This window comes from Dunckerocampus dactyliophorus, chromosome 19 (assembly GCF_027744805.1).
Source record: "Dunckerocampus dactyliophorus isolate RoL2022-P2 chromosome 19, RoL_Ddac_1.1, whole genome shotgun sequence".
NCBI classification, from domain to species: domain Eukaryota; kingdom Metazoa; phylum Chordata; class Actinopteri; order Syngnathiformes; family Syngnathidae; genus Dunckerocampus; species Dunckerocampus dactyliophorus.
Genome location: NC_072837.1, coordinates 3,468,198 through 3,485,603, shown reverse-complemented (window position 1 = coordinate 3,485,603; position 17,406 = coordinate 3,468,198). Strand labels below are relative to the sequence as shown.

General features: G+C 42.6%; 1 protein-coding gene across 2 annotated transcripts in view; it reads right to left on the bottom strand.

Annotated features, from left to right (window-relative positions):
• Positions 1-17,406, bottom strand: part of rps6kc1 (ribosomal protein S6 kinase polypeptide 1) — a 30,681-nt gene that overhangs the window by 9,931 nt on the left and 3,344 nt on the right. For both annotated transcript variants that reach the window (XM_054762088.1, XM_054762087.1), the window contains exons 6-14: positions 16,337-16,390; positions 15,838-16,251; positions 15,539-15,663; positions 15,359-15,457; positions 12,046-12,093; positions 9,797-9,929; positions 7,451-8,956; positions 6,135-6,224; positions 715-797 (exon numbers count right to left, since the gene is read on the bottom strand). In XM_054762088.1, the coding sequence (XP_054618063.1) occupies positions 715-797; positions 6,135-6,224; positions 7,451-8,956; positions 9,797-9,929; positions 12,046-12,093; positions 15,359-15,457; positions 15,539-15,663; positions 15,838-16,251; positions 16,337-16,390 (2,552 nt within the window). The remainder of the gene's footprint in view (positions 1-714; positions 798-6,134; positions 6,225-7,450; positions 8,957-9,796; positions 9,930-12,045; positions 12,094-15,358; positions 15,458-15,538; positions 15,664-15,837; positions 16,252-16,336; positions 16,391-17,406) is intronic.

Below are 17,406 nucleotides of genomic sequence, written 5' to 3'. Positions count from 1 at the left end.
TAGCATGGATGAGACAACACTGACTTTGCAGGATGTAAGAAGTGTCTCAAGTAAATACAACACACAGGCGCCACGACAGAAATGCACAGTCACCTAATTCATCCTCCTCCTTGTTATCATGATCCATGTATCACAAATCGTACCGTATCGTGAGGTACCCTGACATTCCCAGCCCTACTTTTGACGCATACTTTCACCCACAGAAAACTGGTTGAACTCTGAAATTGTATGGACAAGTTTGGAGCGTCTACAGTATTTGCAATGAATTAATATGCGTGTGTTTTTGCTGCAAGAGATAGCCCCGAGATGCTCCCTCGCAACTTCCAGGTCTTGAGAGCTGGACCCTGATAACCTGAAACCCTCAGACCGGCCGAGTCAGCTAGCACTTTGGAGAGCTGCCCCGCTCTTCACCTTCAGCGCCGATGTAAGGTTGGTGCTGGTGCTCCTCGAGCCTAGCAGTGCTCCAGGAGCCAGGAAAGAAGCCCATGGAGAGCTGACCCTGTGGCCCAGCAGATGGAGCTCAAGCTGGGGGAGAAAGTCACACAGACACCACTGGTGCTCCCGGAGAACCAGATCGAGAGACAGCAGCCAAGACGCACATCACTCACACAAAAACACCAACACACATGACCTGGCAAGACCATAAAGAGTGTGACAGAGTTGCCAATCAACCTGCAGATATCCCACACAACAAGGACACTCTTGTGGACTCACCGTGCCTGTCAGAAGCTCATACAGGATGGCGCCCAAACTCCACCAATCGCACGCAGCCGTCTCCTCACTGATGCCTCCCACCTCTGAAATGAAGACACGTTATTATTATGCGATGAGAGAGACCACATGGAAAAAAATAATCCACAATAAATTCAACTTCCTTTCCCAAAATTCAGCTACTTCAGTCTTTAACCCTTCAGACTGATACAGAGCACCGTCTTGAGTCACTTAGTAATTCACCAAAGTGACACACTTGCTTCATAATGAGTGCACACACAGACACCCAAACATGTGTGTCTCATAAAAGGGTTATTTGCATAATAAAAAAGCAGTTAAATTGCGGAAACCGTCTGTGCCGCAACTTCACACCATCTGCGTGACCCGACCTCAAATGCAAACCTAGGCTCAACAAAACACGCACATAAAGAAATGTAAAGCAGGAACACAAGACAACAAATAAAGCTGTTTCTCTTACATGTTCTTTAAGAAACTGCTAACCTTGTACGTGTTAAACACAGGAAGTCAACTATCAGTAATTGCTGAGACACGGAGAAGGGATAGGATTAAAGGAGCTCGACTTCTCCCTAGTCCTTTTCAGATACAGTCACACCTCAGTTTTCGTACACCTCAGATTTGGTTTTCATTGGTTCGCCAAAATTGTACCTGGGTTTTCACACAATATTGCACGTAACAACCCAGTCCGTTTGCCCTGTACTGTTATCGAGTAACGAGTGCCCAAAAAAAGCCCCCTATGTGTTGCTGACTCACTCACATTTTTTTATTGAGTGAAAAAGCTAAATAACCCGCCATGGGGCCAAGGAATAGTGAGAATGCCAGCAATTTCATAAAGAAGGTGAGAAACACCATTGAATTTCATGTCACCAGGATGTATGGGAAGTCTGCATCAACAATAAGTAACATCCATTTGTCATTTATAATTGTTTAGAAGTTAGTTCTCTGCGTGTAAAACTGTAATTATTCTCCATAAAATGTGTTTTTTGGTAATATTTTTGGGTGTCTAGGAGGGATTAAATGGATTTACATTTTTTCCTACGGTTTTGGTTTTTGTCAGACCTTTTGGAACAAATTCATTATTAATGACAAAACCGAGATACCACTGTATGTTTAATTGTGCAAGTGTAGACGTGATGTACTACTAAACCATTACCCTTTCTCTTTCTAACCCCTACACAGTTTGAGTCTCCCTTCTGGTTTGAATGTTATTTCTTGACAAGCAAAAATATTTATTAGGGTTTAATATTTACAAAGAAATCATTTGTTTCATCTTTCTCTAACTTGTTGCACTTTTGATAATTGTTTTAATGAATTACTTGCAGGATTCACCACCTTTCATTATGGAGAAGCCCCCAAGATGAAAATTTAATGGAAATCTGTCCACGACAAGTGTGAGAAAAGTTTTACCGAGGACACACAACCGGCAAGTGTGTGTTTGCTAAAGTCAAAAAGTGTGTCCCTGTGCATGCTAGCTTCGCTCGGCACCAGATGGCTTCTCGTGCCGCTCAACCTCGCTGTGCTCCCTGGAGGGCGGGTGTAGGAGGATCACCCAGGGGGCCTGTGACCCAGTGTGTGCCCAGAGATCAGGCTCCTCAGCTGGGGGAACATGAGAGACAAAGACCCCTCGTCTCCTGGAGGGGAACTCGGAGGGGGCCTGTATGGCTCTCTTGCAGCCAAGGTTAGAGAGGGCTATGATACTGCTGTGCGGACACACACAGATACACACACACACACATGCAGACACACACTTACAGCTAACTGAGCAACTGGTCTTCAGGGCTCCCCAGGACTACTGTTTTGACAGCCAAGGAGAGAAGATCGTCATTGAACGGACTAGTGATACCTGCGTAGCTGCTGGCTGGAGGGGTGATTGTGGACACACACAAACACACACACACACACACGTCTCAGAGCAAGGTCGATGTCATCACAATGGATTAATGTCTAAGAAGCTCCAGGGAGAGTACAGTGGAGCTGGCTACACTTACCGCTCTGTCAGAGTGAGGCAGGGAGAAGGGGAGAAAGAGGATGGGAAAGGGGGAATTAACCGCGTCCAGAGGCCACAGGTCATCGAGAACTAACTCTTCTGTGCCTTCAACTGACACAGGCAGCTCCGCCACGGCACGGAATACTTGAGATGGGAAATGCACAAGCGTTCAACAATACTGTAGGTTCACCTTATGCCCTTTCTTCTTCTTCCCTTTTCCATTAAACAATGCAGTACACACCCTCTTGCTCCATCTCCTCTCTCTTGTGGGCCATAAGGAACTCTCTCTCTTCTCCTGCCATGCATCAACTTCCCTAAACACTTAACAGACCGCTCTATTGAAAGAGGTAGTGGCGTTTAAGCAGGTAAGGAAGTATGAAGACCCAAGTCAAACACACTGTCAAGCTGTTTGACTTCCAAGTTGTTCTCATTTCACTATGTTTTAGGAAATAATATTAAATGAACGGATCTGTTGCCCTCATAAAGCCTGTTTTGTTTTGTTAATAAATAACAAAATAGTCACTGCTGTAAAGTAACGTTTAAAATGACTACGTGTACAGTCGTCCCTTGCTACATCGCGCCCTGAACATCGCTCCCTCACTCTATCATGGTTTTTCAAACATTAATGAATTAATAAATGATTGCTGTTTCGTGCTTGGCTACGGCCTAATATTAGTAAAAAAATATGCATATTTAATCACACTGTACATATTTTTTGCCCAAATTAAGCACTTCCAACAATAAAAATGACTAAATGTACTAAAATACAAACACAGTATAAGCCATTAAGACCACAACTTGTGAATGTAGTATTGTACTTTGGTCATGACAGCAAGGAGGAAGTGGACGAACGTGTAGGAGTGTCATGTGCAGAAGGTTATGCACTGTAGGGACATTTTCAAGCATGCACACGCACACACACATTCACTAACACAATTCAGTTCCAAATGTGAAAATTGGAAATAGTTCATGGTACTGTATTTGTAAATCAATTGTTATTTTGATGTAAAACAACACTTTTGTGTGTTATGTTGTGGTATAGTTGTTTAGGTATTTGAGCCGTCACAAAAGTGTGTCAAAGTGAAAGTTATGCTAGAAATGTATCTTCTCACAAAAAGATGGTTTTCTCCCTTTTTTTAGTCAGGAACTGATATTTTCCTGAAACTTACCTATGTTCTACTGCTGATTACTAAAGAACGAAAAAAGGTACACACAAACTTTTTTCCTGATGAAAGACGGGAGTCTAATCTTTCTTTTGGTAGGTTCCATGTTTAGATAGCCATAGAGCACAATATTCTGTGTGTCTTGAAAGATCAGTCAAAATCGTCTAAAATGGCCGGTAGTGAAGGGGTTGTCTTTTGAAAAATTGTCTGGGATTGAATGAGTTCACTGTGTATGTGAGGATAAAGCCTCAGTTAATGTTTTCTCACTATGCAGAAATTGTAAGAATTTTTTTTTTAATTAATAGGAATAAAAGATGTCAGGTCAATGAAATAAAGTTTTTCTTTCATTGGATCGCTCTCTTTCTCTCTGACAGACACACACACACACTCACACACACACACACACACACACACACACACACACACACACACACGCGCGCACGCAGGCACGCAGACATTAAAAGAGTAAGGTATCCATGTAGGACATCATAGTTGTTTTACAGTCACCTCACCTCAAAAAAAAAAAAGAACAAATTACCTTTTTAGATTACAGGATATTTGCGTTTCTCAAACACTTAACCGCTTGTTTTTGTGCTGTTTTTATTTTTTCTAATTAAAAAACATTTGCCATCTGATGTTTATCAGTGATGACAAAATGGTGAGAAAGTAAATAAACACAAGTGCAGAATAAACAGATTATTACACTGTCACTGGATTTTCCATGTCCACTCCCCATCTTTTTTTTTTTTTGGGTGTGAATGTGTGCGCTTTAAAAACATGTTTCTCTCCTTCTTACACACACACACACACACACACACACACGCACACACACATAAGCACACAGAGAGTAGACCCCCTGCTAGCTCTCTGGCAAACAGTCATAAATCTGTCATCAGGAATGAAGCCATAGAGCTCACCCTGTCTGGATAAACAGCAATACATAACAAGGGCAGGAGAAGCATACGCACATAGTGGACGCGGACGCAGACGCACGCACACACACACACACACACACATTATTTACATTCATGTATTAAATGCAGCGCTATAGTTTTTTTAGACAGCATTTAAAAATGACCACAAAAAGTGTAGACAAAAAAAAGTGCTGCCATAGGGCATTCTAGACCTGGATACTCTGCAGCAGAGGTATAACACGCCCCCTACTGGCCCAGGATACAAATGACTCCAGTGTGATGAAGTGAATATGATATGAAAAATTCAGGATTAATAATACACTGTGAGTCTGTGCTCTTATCCATTTACTCACCTTATTTAGTTAAGCGCTAACATGTTTTGAAATTAAATATCTTCAGCTGTAAGACGATATTATAAACATAGGGAGCTAAACATCAACTCTAACCCCTGATTTTGTGCATTGTATTAAGAGCAGGATTATTCAGATTATTTAATCAATTCCACTCCTTATCTCAAAGATAGAATTCAATAATAAAAATAAATAAATTAAAACAAGCATACACCCTGACTTTTACAAAGTTAGGAATTTCAGTTGACAAAGTTTTTTTCTTTTTTTAATTAGGCAAATTAATGATTCTAAATGGACAAAATGAAATAATAATGCTATCATAACCAGCTAAAACTGTGTGTTACCTTCTTGGTTATTCAAGTGAATGAGAATATCACTAAGGTGTAAAATATATATATATGCTACAGATACTTTAAGATCATTTCATTGTAATGTTATTTATTTGTACATGGGAAAAAAAATTCCAAAATTAGTTATTTTATATTTATATTCTTAGAAACAGCATTTCTGCATATTTTTGTGCAAGAAAAAACAGGTTGTTGGAATAATAGAAATATTTCAAATAGACATTTTAAAATATAGTATTACTTTTTTATGCATACAGCTCTTGATAATAATAAATACAAATAAAAAATTACAACTAGGGTGTTTTCAGCATGAAAGGCGTATTTGCACACATTAAATGACGTGGAGAGAGTAGAAACATGTTCTAGTAGCAGTTTGCTTTAGACAGCTTTTAAACAACATGCCAGAGCTGCCACAAGTCTGCCAGGGGTGACAACAAACACGTTTAAGCACACTTGCTACCTCATTGTTGCAACGCAGTTCCCTCTACAGGACAATAAGATCATTACAACAAGACCTGCTCCATGCACAGTGCAAGACTGAATAGTGTTTACTTGAGTGTGAGTAGGTAATGTTGATAGAATCTGCCAGTACGTAATAACATCTATAATAAGGGAGTTTCAAATAATTCAAAGTAATGCCTCACCTGGTGCGGCGTACATATTGGTGCAGGCCTCTTTGTCGCAGGACTCCTCCACATCACTCCAGCTGCAGAAGTAAGTAAGCTGAACATGACCTGAAGGGAGAGAAACACAGGGCTATTCAGCTGAAACCTTTTTCAAGTGTCACTCTTACTTTCCAAACTGTTTGCCCACCTTTAAAGCACTTCCTTCCACCTTTCCTTTCCGCTTCTCTACTTCCCCCCTCCGTGAGCTTTTCAAGCACACCGCCTCGGCGATTACTCCTGTTTAGCGGCTACCCGTTAACGCCATCATTAGAACTAATGGTGTCATTAGGTAGCCGCAGCCATTAGCCTAGGCTAGCCGGAATGATGCACCACAGTACTCTGTTGATGGACCCTTTAGAACAATCATTACCACGGGGGAGACTAAAACAGCCACTCAGCTAATTAGACGCTTGTTGATAACGAGGTGGAGAGAGATGATGGTGGGACGACAACAGAAGAAAATGGGGAGGAATTTGTGGCCGAGTAAAACACAGTCTTTTCTCTTTATTTTCATAAAAAGAACTAGTCAAGACTGATATGGGCGCAGTGGAACCTCCAAAGTGGAACACCCATAAATCCAGAGGCAAATTGGGAGTGCATTACTGGCTACAACCAGCAGAGGTGCTGTTGATTTGATCATAACTACAGTATTTTGCTGCAACATGATGTCAGCTATGGGATGTTGAGCTACATCTGCAAAGTAGTTCCCCAAGGACAACTCCTCTGGCATCATCCAAGAAGGAGCTAAGATCATTCATGGAGGGAGGCGCTCCAGTTTCTTCCCACAGTCCACAAACATGCATGTTTGGTTAACTAGCTCCTGCTCACTTGTCAGTCCTTGGTGGTGGAATCGTACAGCTCAACAGTTCAATCCCAGGAAAGTTTGATTTATTCTGTTCATTTGTTATTTTGCACACAAAAAAATAAGTGAACAATTTGTTTCCCCCATATTGGTATTACTCCAAAACATGCATGCAAATTAAATGTTTTGCTTTCTCTATGGCTTATATATGTTAACTGTTCCTTGTTTATCATCAAAGTTAGGGGTGAGTATGCAATCTAATGTTTTTGCCTTTGATTATTATTATCCATCCATCCATCCATCCATCTTCTATGCCACTTATCCTCACTAGGGTCGCGTGTATACTGGAGCCTATCCCAGCTGACTTTGGGCGAGAGGCGGGGTACACCCTGGACTGGTTGCCAGTCAATCGCAGTTGATTATTATGAGTATGATTAGAAAGGCTTATTGTATGACAGTTAAGATTGTTGCATTGAATTTCCATCCAACTCACCTTGGTGATCTAGCAGGATGTTGTTGGGGTTTAGGTCTCTACAGATGATCCCCACTTGGTGCAGAGAATCCAGCGCTGTCACCATCTCTACAGCCCAGCATCGGACGAACGCCTCCGGGATGCGAGCCTGGGATACAGCCAGTGACAACTGGTCCAGCTCAGCAAACAGCCGCGATACTTCTTTATCGAATCCTTCACTAACTCTGTTTGGACTAATTGTTGATGATTCAACATCGACGTCTAGTGTAGCACAGGCCTGAGATTCAGTTGGGGCTGTTGGACATTTTACACTGAGTGAGTCTGCATCTACCAAGGGGTCATTATTGAGGCATGAAGGTTCAACCGCCATTGTCTCTGTGTCTTTTTGTCCAAAAGTGGAGCTGTAGTCATCCCAAAGGGAGGTCAAGGCAGACGAAGATGCATCAGTCGCACACAAGGATGAAGGTCGCTGCTCCTCCTCTTCCTCCGGCTGGCTGGGGCGCTGTAAAACATCGGGCTGGATCGACCTTTGAGGGGAGGTTGTGGCATCAAGGTCCAGACACAGCATAGGTGTTTCTAATTCCTCCTGTTGAGAGTCCGCTACGGCCCCACTCATTCCGGGAAGATTGACCAAAAGGTCTGGCGGGTGACCCTCATCCTCTACTACCGCCTCTTTAAAAGAAATGACAGGCACTGACTCAGTGGAACCTTTATCGCTATAATCTAACCCCCAAAGATGTGCACCATGGCCCTTGACCTCCTGAGCCAGCTCTGGAAGGTCCTCCACAACCTCAGAGCCGAGGTCAGACATGAAAAAGAGACGGGGCTGTTTATGAGAGGAGGCCTGCTCCCCCCAGTCAAGGCAGGTCACCTCACTGGCGCTGTCTTTGCTGTCGATACGGAAAAACTCCATCGGTGTGTGCTTGGACTGATCAAGAGGCAGCGGCCCGGCCGGGGACGGCAGCGCGCTGAAGACCTCACCGAGGTCCTGTCCGTTGCTGTCATGCCGCTGGCCGTTTTTGTCAGACGAGTCTGTGAAAAAGCCAAACTCCTGACAGCTGACGGGAGAGGACAGGCTGTCGTTGCTGAGCAACGAACGGCTTCGCGAGGAAGTGGTGGCCGTCCCGGTGGGTACGTCCAATGACACCTCCTGTTCACTCTTCATGTCCTCCTCCTCCTCAAGCTCATCGGGCTCTACTTTCTCTTGCTCGTACTCGTTGCAAAGTGTTAAATAACTGTTGGTGCACTCCTCCTCAGAGGCTTTTTTGCTAAGCCTGGAAGAGAGCTTACTTTTCCAAGGAGATGCAGCAACATCCTTCGTGTCCTTTTGAAGCTCCGCAACAGAATCAGAACCAGCGACAGGCCCTGGGCCACAACTAGCTGCTGAATCCACGCCCAGGTGCAGCACGGGGTATTGTGGGGAGTATACAGCTGCTGTGTGGCTCTTCTGGATGAAAGGAATGTCTAAGCTCTCATCTAGACTGGAATTCCGCAGGTATTTTCCAATGTGGGACCACAGTTTTCCACCTGAATATCAAGGGAATTGGGGGATAAAACAGAGGGGTATTGTTGATAAATGGGATCTTAAAAATATCAAAAACTACCTTATCTCACAAAAGTTTGCACACCACTCACATTTCATCAATTTAGCATGTACTTTAGAGTAGTCAGGGTACAGCTTGTATAGCTGTATATATTTACTATATATTCGATTCATTAACACTTTGACCCTTTGATATAAAAAAGGTGATGATATTTTTGTTTTCAATATAAAATAACAATTTGAGGACTCAACTACTACCTTGCCAGCTTTGAGACACTTTTATCTAGAAGGTCTCTGCATTGCAGGCGTGAGTGACTGTGAAATACTATACCGACCTGTTTGTAAAGAAGTTGTATGGAGCCACCTTCTGGTGCAAGTATAGACCTCTAGACCGCCACTATAAGACGACTTGGATTTTTCAGACTTTTTTCAAGGGAAAATACTGCCTTATACAGGTTAATACGAGAAAAACTTTATGCATGCATGCATTATTAAGATATGTTATATGCTACATTCTAATAATAGTTAACACAATAATGATAATAATAATAATAATAATAATAATAATAATAATAATAATAATAATAATATGTAATGACTACAAGGGTTCACCCACACACAGAAGCTCCACACCCCTACCATGACTGAGCTGTAAGGAGGCCCAGGTGTTGGCATAGCTAATGAAGCGCGGCGCCACCTGGTATCAGAATAATGACCTGTGACACACACCCGTCTTCATCAAACATCTGTCTGGGACAAGGGCACAGGAAGGGGCGCAAGCGAGAAGGCAAAGAGACAGGAGGAGGCAAAGAAGATCATCTTACCCTCGGCGTGCTGCAGTAAAAGGAAGACGGTGTCCTCCGAGTCGATGAGCTTCATGAGCTGCACCATGTGGGGCACGGAGCGGGGAATGATGGTCTTCTTGATTCTAGCACAATCACTGCTTTTCCTTAAACCCTGATGTAGGGGGACGAGAAAATGAGTCATTTGTGTATCAATTCATTCAGAGGTCGCAGAGAGCAGATTTCCCACTGCATGGTACCTACTATTCGTACAAGGTCAGCTGGTCTTTGATCACATTACAGTAATCATATCCATTTCAATATGACATTTGAGGCTAAAAATGACTACACTGATGCAGCATTCTACTCCACAGTCTCCACTTTGCTGCAGATGCCAAGAAGTAAACACAGGCGACCCTCATTCTCTTCCGTTGCTGTTAGCGTGTGTTGTTTTGACTGATGCATTCAATGCAATACAATTTCCTGCATTATTATTGTGGAAATCCACACCAAACTCATCCAAGCCTTCCTTCACAGATCTTGCTTGGGCCCTAAGTGCTGCTTAAGTACGCTTAAGCAATAAGCATACTTAATGACGAATGAAAAGAAAACTGCACTTGTTTTGGAATTTTGTCCATCAGCCACAATCCTTATGTGAAACATGAACACACGTCCTTCCCTTTTCTGTGCGCTCTGAAGAGAGAAAACAGTTAGCAAGAGGCAGCTAACAATGCACGTAAAGGGACACACCTATTCCGCCTACAAAGCCCTCTAAAAATAAACCTTCCAAAAAGGAGTAACAGTGTTCTATTTACATAAGGTGACCCACCCAGGAAGGAAGCTCTGGTAATGATGACCAATGACCAAATGACCAAAATACTGTCAGTATTACAGTACATGTTAATATGTCATACATACCTGCCACTACATGCTCACAGAATGTATATAAACCAATAAAACGTTGTTGGAGGTGTTTTAATAGAGGACCCTATAGGCAGACTAGGCCTCATGCTAGCTTTTTACCCTATTTAGAACGTAGAGAAAAGGGTAAGACGTGTGTTCAAGTTTCATATAAGGATTGTGGATGATGGGAAAAAAAAATAAAAAAAAAAGTGCAGTTTTTCTTTACAAGTCTCCAAGTTACACAATTTTTATAAAAAAGTTAGACAGCCCCAGTGTGGGGATATTTGGGTTTTAAACAGAATGACCAAAGTGAGCGCATGACCACCAATGGCCGACACAGACAGTTTTCTCAACTGGGAAAAAAAAACTGTCGTCCCAACAGTCAACACTTACTGAGACGTTTGGTCGGCAAATATAAACAAAACAGTGCAAAATAGTGGGCACTCACAGACAGTGTCGCTCGCTACATTGCAAAAGAAATGCATACATGGCATACATTTTAATCAACATACTTACATGCAACTTCTGTGTCCAGCTAATGTGGCTCACACAGGTGTACTATACTCGAGTACCATGTAGTGGTTCAAATGTTAATTACACCTCTCACGACAATAATGAAAAAAGGGTCTCAAAAAATGTTGTCGATAACATCGATTATCGCGATACTTTGTAGCACAATTATCGACCCACAAAATTTGTTATCGTGACAGGCCTAGTTTTCATGAATGTGCCTGTTACTACATGGTCACAGCATGTATATTAAACCATAATATATCTCTAGAACGCCCAGAACAGAGAATGTCTGTTCATGTCTCACATAAGGATTGTGGATGTGGATGAAAATTGGAGATTCCAAAAAAGTGCCGTTTTCTTTTCACATGCCCGAAAATGAGTCAAAAGAAGAAGAGCTTGTTTAATCCTACCACTTCCCCATTTCTAAGTAGCAGTTATCGTGAATATATCGTGGAAGGAAATGTGTCGAAGGAGAAATCTGCCATTAAGAAGTTGCCAGCTATGCCCCACAGCGACCCAAAGTCACCGGATCCATCAAGCCACATATTGACTGTCAAAGAGCCACACAAATCTAACACATCAAGTTCACATTGGCAGCAAGTGTCTGCAGATTTGCTTGCTTATATGAGCATGTATATATTATGTGTGTGTGTGTGTGTGTGTGTGTGTAGTCATCTGTGCCCGCGCTACACGGTGACATCTGGCACACGTCTCACACCTGAGAGCAGAGGAGCTGACAGGGACAGGCCCATTAGAATCAATTACAGCGGTCACACACACACAGGGGGCGTCTGGCACACTTCACACTAACAGTCAGGACAGCGGTGATGCAGGATGCGCGCACTCATAAACAACCACTCACTCAGTACACTTACTTTGACGACAAACGTCTCCTGTGTTCTCTTGTCCATGACCAAAAGGACCTGTGATGGACGAGTGTCATTAATTGCCAGATTATGAACAGATCTGGATGACATAGTGGTTCTGTCCACATGAGCAGCGTTGTTCAATGACTGGGTTATATTCCACACAAGAGGGCCACTGCAAAATAAATGTCGGCCCCTAAATTACATCAGCAAAAGGGGCATTAACCCATCAGGCCCTGCTGTGTTTACCAAACCAATGTCACAGCCACAAAACACTGATTTAAGCACATTAGTGCTGAACTTATTAGCTAATTAGTGGACCAGATGGGCACAAACAATTGCATTTTAAGTCATTAAGTCAAGATATATCATGTTTAATCCAACTCTTCAAGGGTGTGGGAGTTGGTAGCTGCGATTTAGTAGAAGGGAAAAAAAATAAACTAACTAAAATAAATGCAGATGAATTCATTTTTAAGAGGTTTTGTCCAGGATTTAGTGTAAGTACATTCTATTATTGTATTGCATTCTCTTACTTTCCTTCCTAAAAACACCACAAAATGCTTGCAAAGTATTTCTTAAATCATTTAGCTCACCAGATTAATAAAGCATATATATCAACACATATCCAGATACAGTTTACACTCAATAAATCATCCTCTTATGACATTTTGGTTTTGTTTCATGCATTTTACTTACTTACTTAGTGTTGAGTGGCTTTTCTTATATTAAATTAAATGTATTAGAATGGTAGTGTTATCATATGATGGTTATATACTTAAATATTCCACAATTTTACCCCAGAATATTAGAGTACATATTTAAACATACTTTAAACATCATAATTGCTGTATTTATATTATACACTTTCCAGTCATTATACTGTATTAACCTAAATCTTTATTTGATGTATTATTTTTATTATTTATTATATTATTATTTATTTATACAGTAATACCCGAGAGGCGGGGTACACCCTTGACTGGCCGCCAGCCAATGAACCTAACATGCATGTTTTTGGAATGTGGGAGGAAACCGGAGCACCCGGAGAAAACCCACGCACGCACGGGGAGAACATGCAAACTCCACACAGAGATGCCCAAGCGGAGATTTGGACCCAGGTCTTCCCGATCTCCTGACTGTGTGGCCAACATGGCAACCACTCGGTTCTATTACTGGAAAAAACAAACAAATTGTTTTTATTATATTATGTTATATATTTTAGGGAGTAATTATGGCAGTAGTTATATTTATTAGTTGCTGTGCATTATCATTTCAGGTGCAGGTATAATGTCACTAAGTGTTCATTTGTGAGCAGATGTTGGCACCGCCGTCCCTAAATCTCAACCTTCCTTTCATCCCTGCCAATATCCCAATTAAAAAGATGGCACGCCACTTGTCCTGATATCTTTATTTCGCCTCTTTCCTCTCCTGACATCATCATCAGTCTTGCGCTCCATCACCCCCTCTGGGGAGATGCGCAGCATATGCGTACAACTCGTGTGTGTGTGTGTGTGTGTGCACGCACGGAGCGCTTGCGTTCTCTCCATGTGACCCTGGCTGGGACCAAACAGGTGCGAGCTAAATGGATATGAATGGAGATGTGAATAAACAGAGCGGCGGTGCTATAGCCAGGGCGCTAATATAATTAAGACACAAACATCAGGGAAAGGGGGAAGTGGAGAGGAGTGGCAGGGGGCAGAAGGGCGAGGAGCTCTCTCCATCTGTCTCCTCTGTCCCCATTAAAAGTAAAAGAGGGAGAAGTGGAGGAATTTGCAGTGATAGACGTTGAACGTGCGTCTACAGAGTAGCACATGCTGGTATTGTGTCAACATTCTCCTTAGGGTTTTTGGTGTGTATAGGACGAGCGTCATTGATTCGATGTTGTGCGCCGCTCCCTGAGCCGCTTGCCAAGTCATTTCATGGCTGAGTGGTGAGGTTGCTTCAACGGCAGCTGGCTGACAGAACCAGCAACCCAAACTGACCTTGGTGGTAGTCATAACTGCCGCTTAACACACACACACGCACGCACACACACAAACACATACACACTATCTCTCCCTGCTATATTATGGAGTAAATCTGCTGCACTTTTATTGCTTTAGATAAAAAGAAAGATGGCCGAAGGAAGAGAGGAGACACGGGGACGAACACTAAAGCGGGGCGCCATCTGTATTTATTGGAACATGATTCAACCTATAAACTGCAATTACATGACTAAAGTGCAAGTGTTTTGTGAGGGCACAATTATTGTTTCACCTTGACCCTTAACTTCTATTATACTGTCAATAATATAACACTAAAAAACAATGGACCCTTTCAGACTAAGAAATGGGGACGCTGCTTGCTGGAGAGATGCTGCCTTTAACTCTTTCTCTGCCAAAGACGTCTACCGACGTCTTTTCGAAAAGTAACGTTGACTGCCAAAGATGTCTATTGACGTCTTATTCTTGCTTTTTGCTTTTTTTCGTGGGAGCTACAGATCAAAGTCTTATTCATCTTGTGTGTGCGTTTCTGACTTGTAGGCAATGTATTTCTGTCCCAGTAGGGGGGCAACACTTCTCGTTTCCTCCAACCGGCAGCGACAGATTGTCTATGGAGAAGACGGATTGTGGGTTGAGAGAGGAAAATGGTGAAACACATGCAGAAATCGAGCGGAGACAAAAAAATCCAGGAAGTTAACACTGTCACAGAGCTTGTCTGGCGGTGGATCTGCCTTTAGTAGTGACACAATCACGAAAGGTAGAGGTGACGTGGGTGATGTAGGTGACGTAGACACAAACGCAGTTGACAATGGCAGCCGAAGCAACAAGCTAGTGGTTAGCGTTGCTGAGCCGTGTGGCACGAGACCGGAGGCTGACACCGGAAGCAGTTCAGAGTCAGGTGACTCAGAACACGACCCTGATTCTTCTGACGAGTGGCTGCTGTCTGGATCGGTCAGCAGCAGGGATTCATCCCCACATCCAGCAGGTGCTTGAATTTGCTTCTCTGCGGAAAAAGCTTGTTTTGTCTGTTTTTAGGTCAAAATCAGGTGTTTTTGCTGAAACTACCCTATGTTCTACCGCCAATATCTAAAGACCCAAAAAGGCTACAAATATACTTTTTTCTGATGAAAGAAGAGAGTCTAAAGTTACTTTAGATAGTTTCAATGTTTATGTGGTCCAAAAATTCAATATTTTGTGAGTCTTGAAAGTTCAGCAAAAATGCCCAAAAACTCTGACAGTATGGAGCTCTCTGCTCTGGGTTAAACAAGGCACCAAACTTAAGTATTCCAACATTTATGTTGTTTGCCTTGAAAAAGGTTGAGTCAAAATGGTAGACAGACCTTATCGATGACACCCAACACCCTGTAAACGCGGAGATCCTCAGAGGGGCTGCGCTGGCTCCCTCTGCTGCTGGAAGCGCAACACTGCGTGCCTATCATCTGCACCCAAAAAGATCAGATTGCTGTGATGAATATTCAACATCCATCATTGAAAACAATTCTTGTGTCTTCTCCTCTCACCACGGTCTGTGTTGACCCTTGACCCATGTTGCTGCGAAGATGCTGGCAGGAAATCTGCTCTGCACGCATCAGGTACTCAGCAGTCTTCTTCTTCACTGCCTCTCGCCGCTTGGGGCTAGCTTCTCCTACGGTGGCATGTTAAAAAAAAGTCTAACTTTTAACGATGGGAATTTGAAACAGAACAAACAGCGCCTCTGCTGGTTGGGGCCAAGAATTGCACCTTTTGTGTCACTTGCTTCAAGATGCCATTCATTCACAGTACAATTATTACGCTCATCACCATCGTCAACCAAACTGACCTTGAACACCTTGCAGCAGAAGGTCCACTCCACTGCGGTAGAAGGAAAATGCTGCCTGATAGTCCTGATCTTTCTCCTTCTGTGCGGCCACACGAATGAGCTCGCCGGCTTTGTCGAGGTAGTCCGACTTCACTTTCTCCTTGGAGCTGCCAGATTTCTTGGAGAAAAGCGACCTTCGGCCGGGCCAGCTGACCTCTGGCTTAGGGGCAGGGGAACTGGAAGCAGGGGCAGGAGATGGAGTGCGGCGATCGTGCAGGGAGGGCAAGCGAGGACTGCTGCTGCTGCTGCTAATGCTGGCGCCTCCCCCCTGTGGCTGGTTCGGGGAGGTGCGGCCCGAGGCCATGCCATCATCTAGCTCAGCCAAAGAGTCGGTGTCCACAGCCGAGGAGGTCAAGTCGCGGTCACTGGACAGGCCTACAGGGAGAGATGGATGTAAGACAGGTAAAAGAATTTCATAACGGCTCTAAATGAAAATCTACAAGACTACTTTCATACCTACCGCCATACTCCGACGTGGTAGTCAAATCTTCTGTACCACTGACGTCTCTTTGAACTGAGGAACATATCCACATGTTAAGTTTGGGATAAAACCAATTAACATCACATAATAATATACATATATATATGTATATATAAAAACGACCTTTAAAGCCAAATAAGGCCAAATGTTTTCTCCACATAGAAAATAATGAAAAAGGGAATTATCTGTTCCAGGTTCAAACTACGGCTACCACAAAACCTTCATTAGCTGTACTGAGAAAATACGAAAAAATAAGTAACATTTTTAACTGCCATAAAAAGAAGTAAACAACTGCTATCATTAAAAAAAATTTTAAAACGTCTTTACGTCAATGAAACACTTTTTTTTTAACTGTTTTAAGAAAAAACACTAAAAACAACAAAAAACACTACCTTAATATTAGTATTGGGAAAAGATGGAGTCTTGCTGATTTTTTTTCTTCTGCAGGGTTGTATTTTCCCAATTTCGTTTCCAAATTATACAACCTTTGGGGCATTCAGCTTAACAGGGACCACCTCAGATGAAATACAAAGCAAATATGCCACCTTGTGGTTGTGAGCAGTAGCACATCTGATTGGCATCTTTCTCGTTTTCTGAGACTACCACAACATTGCTTTTTCATCTCTTATCTATACCCTGGGTTCCCAAAATGGGGTGCGCGTACCCCCAGGAGGACACCAATTATCATGGGGGTACATGAATAAAAATGAAAAACAACTAGCACCAGAAACTCACAATTACGAGTGCACCTGAATGCCTCTCGAGGCAAGGAGAACGGAGCAGAAAGGAGACAGCGCATGAAGTTGTTCATTGCAAAATATGAACAAATAAGTACGTTTGATGATATTTTGTGCATCATATGAACAAATAAGTACGTTTGATGATTATTTTGTGCATCATATGAACAAATAAGTACGTTTGGTGATTATTTTGTGCATCATATGAACAAATAAGTACGTTTCGTGATTATTTTGTGCATCATATGAACAAATAAGTACGTTTCGTGATTATTTTGTGCATTAAGAGTGTTTACTCTTGAAGATTTCATT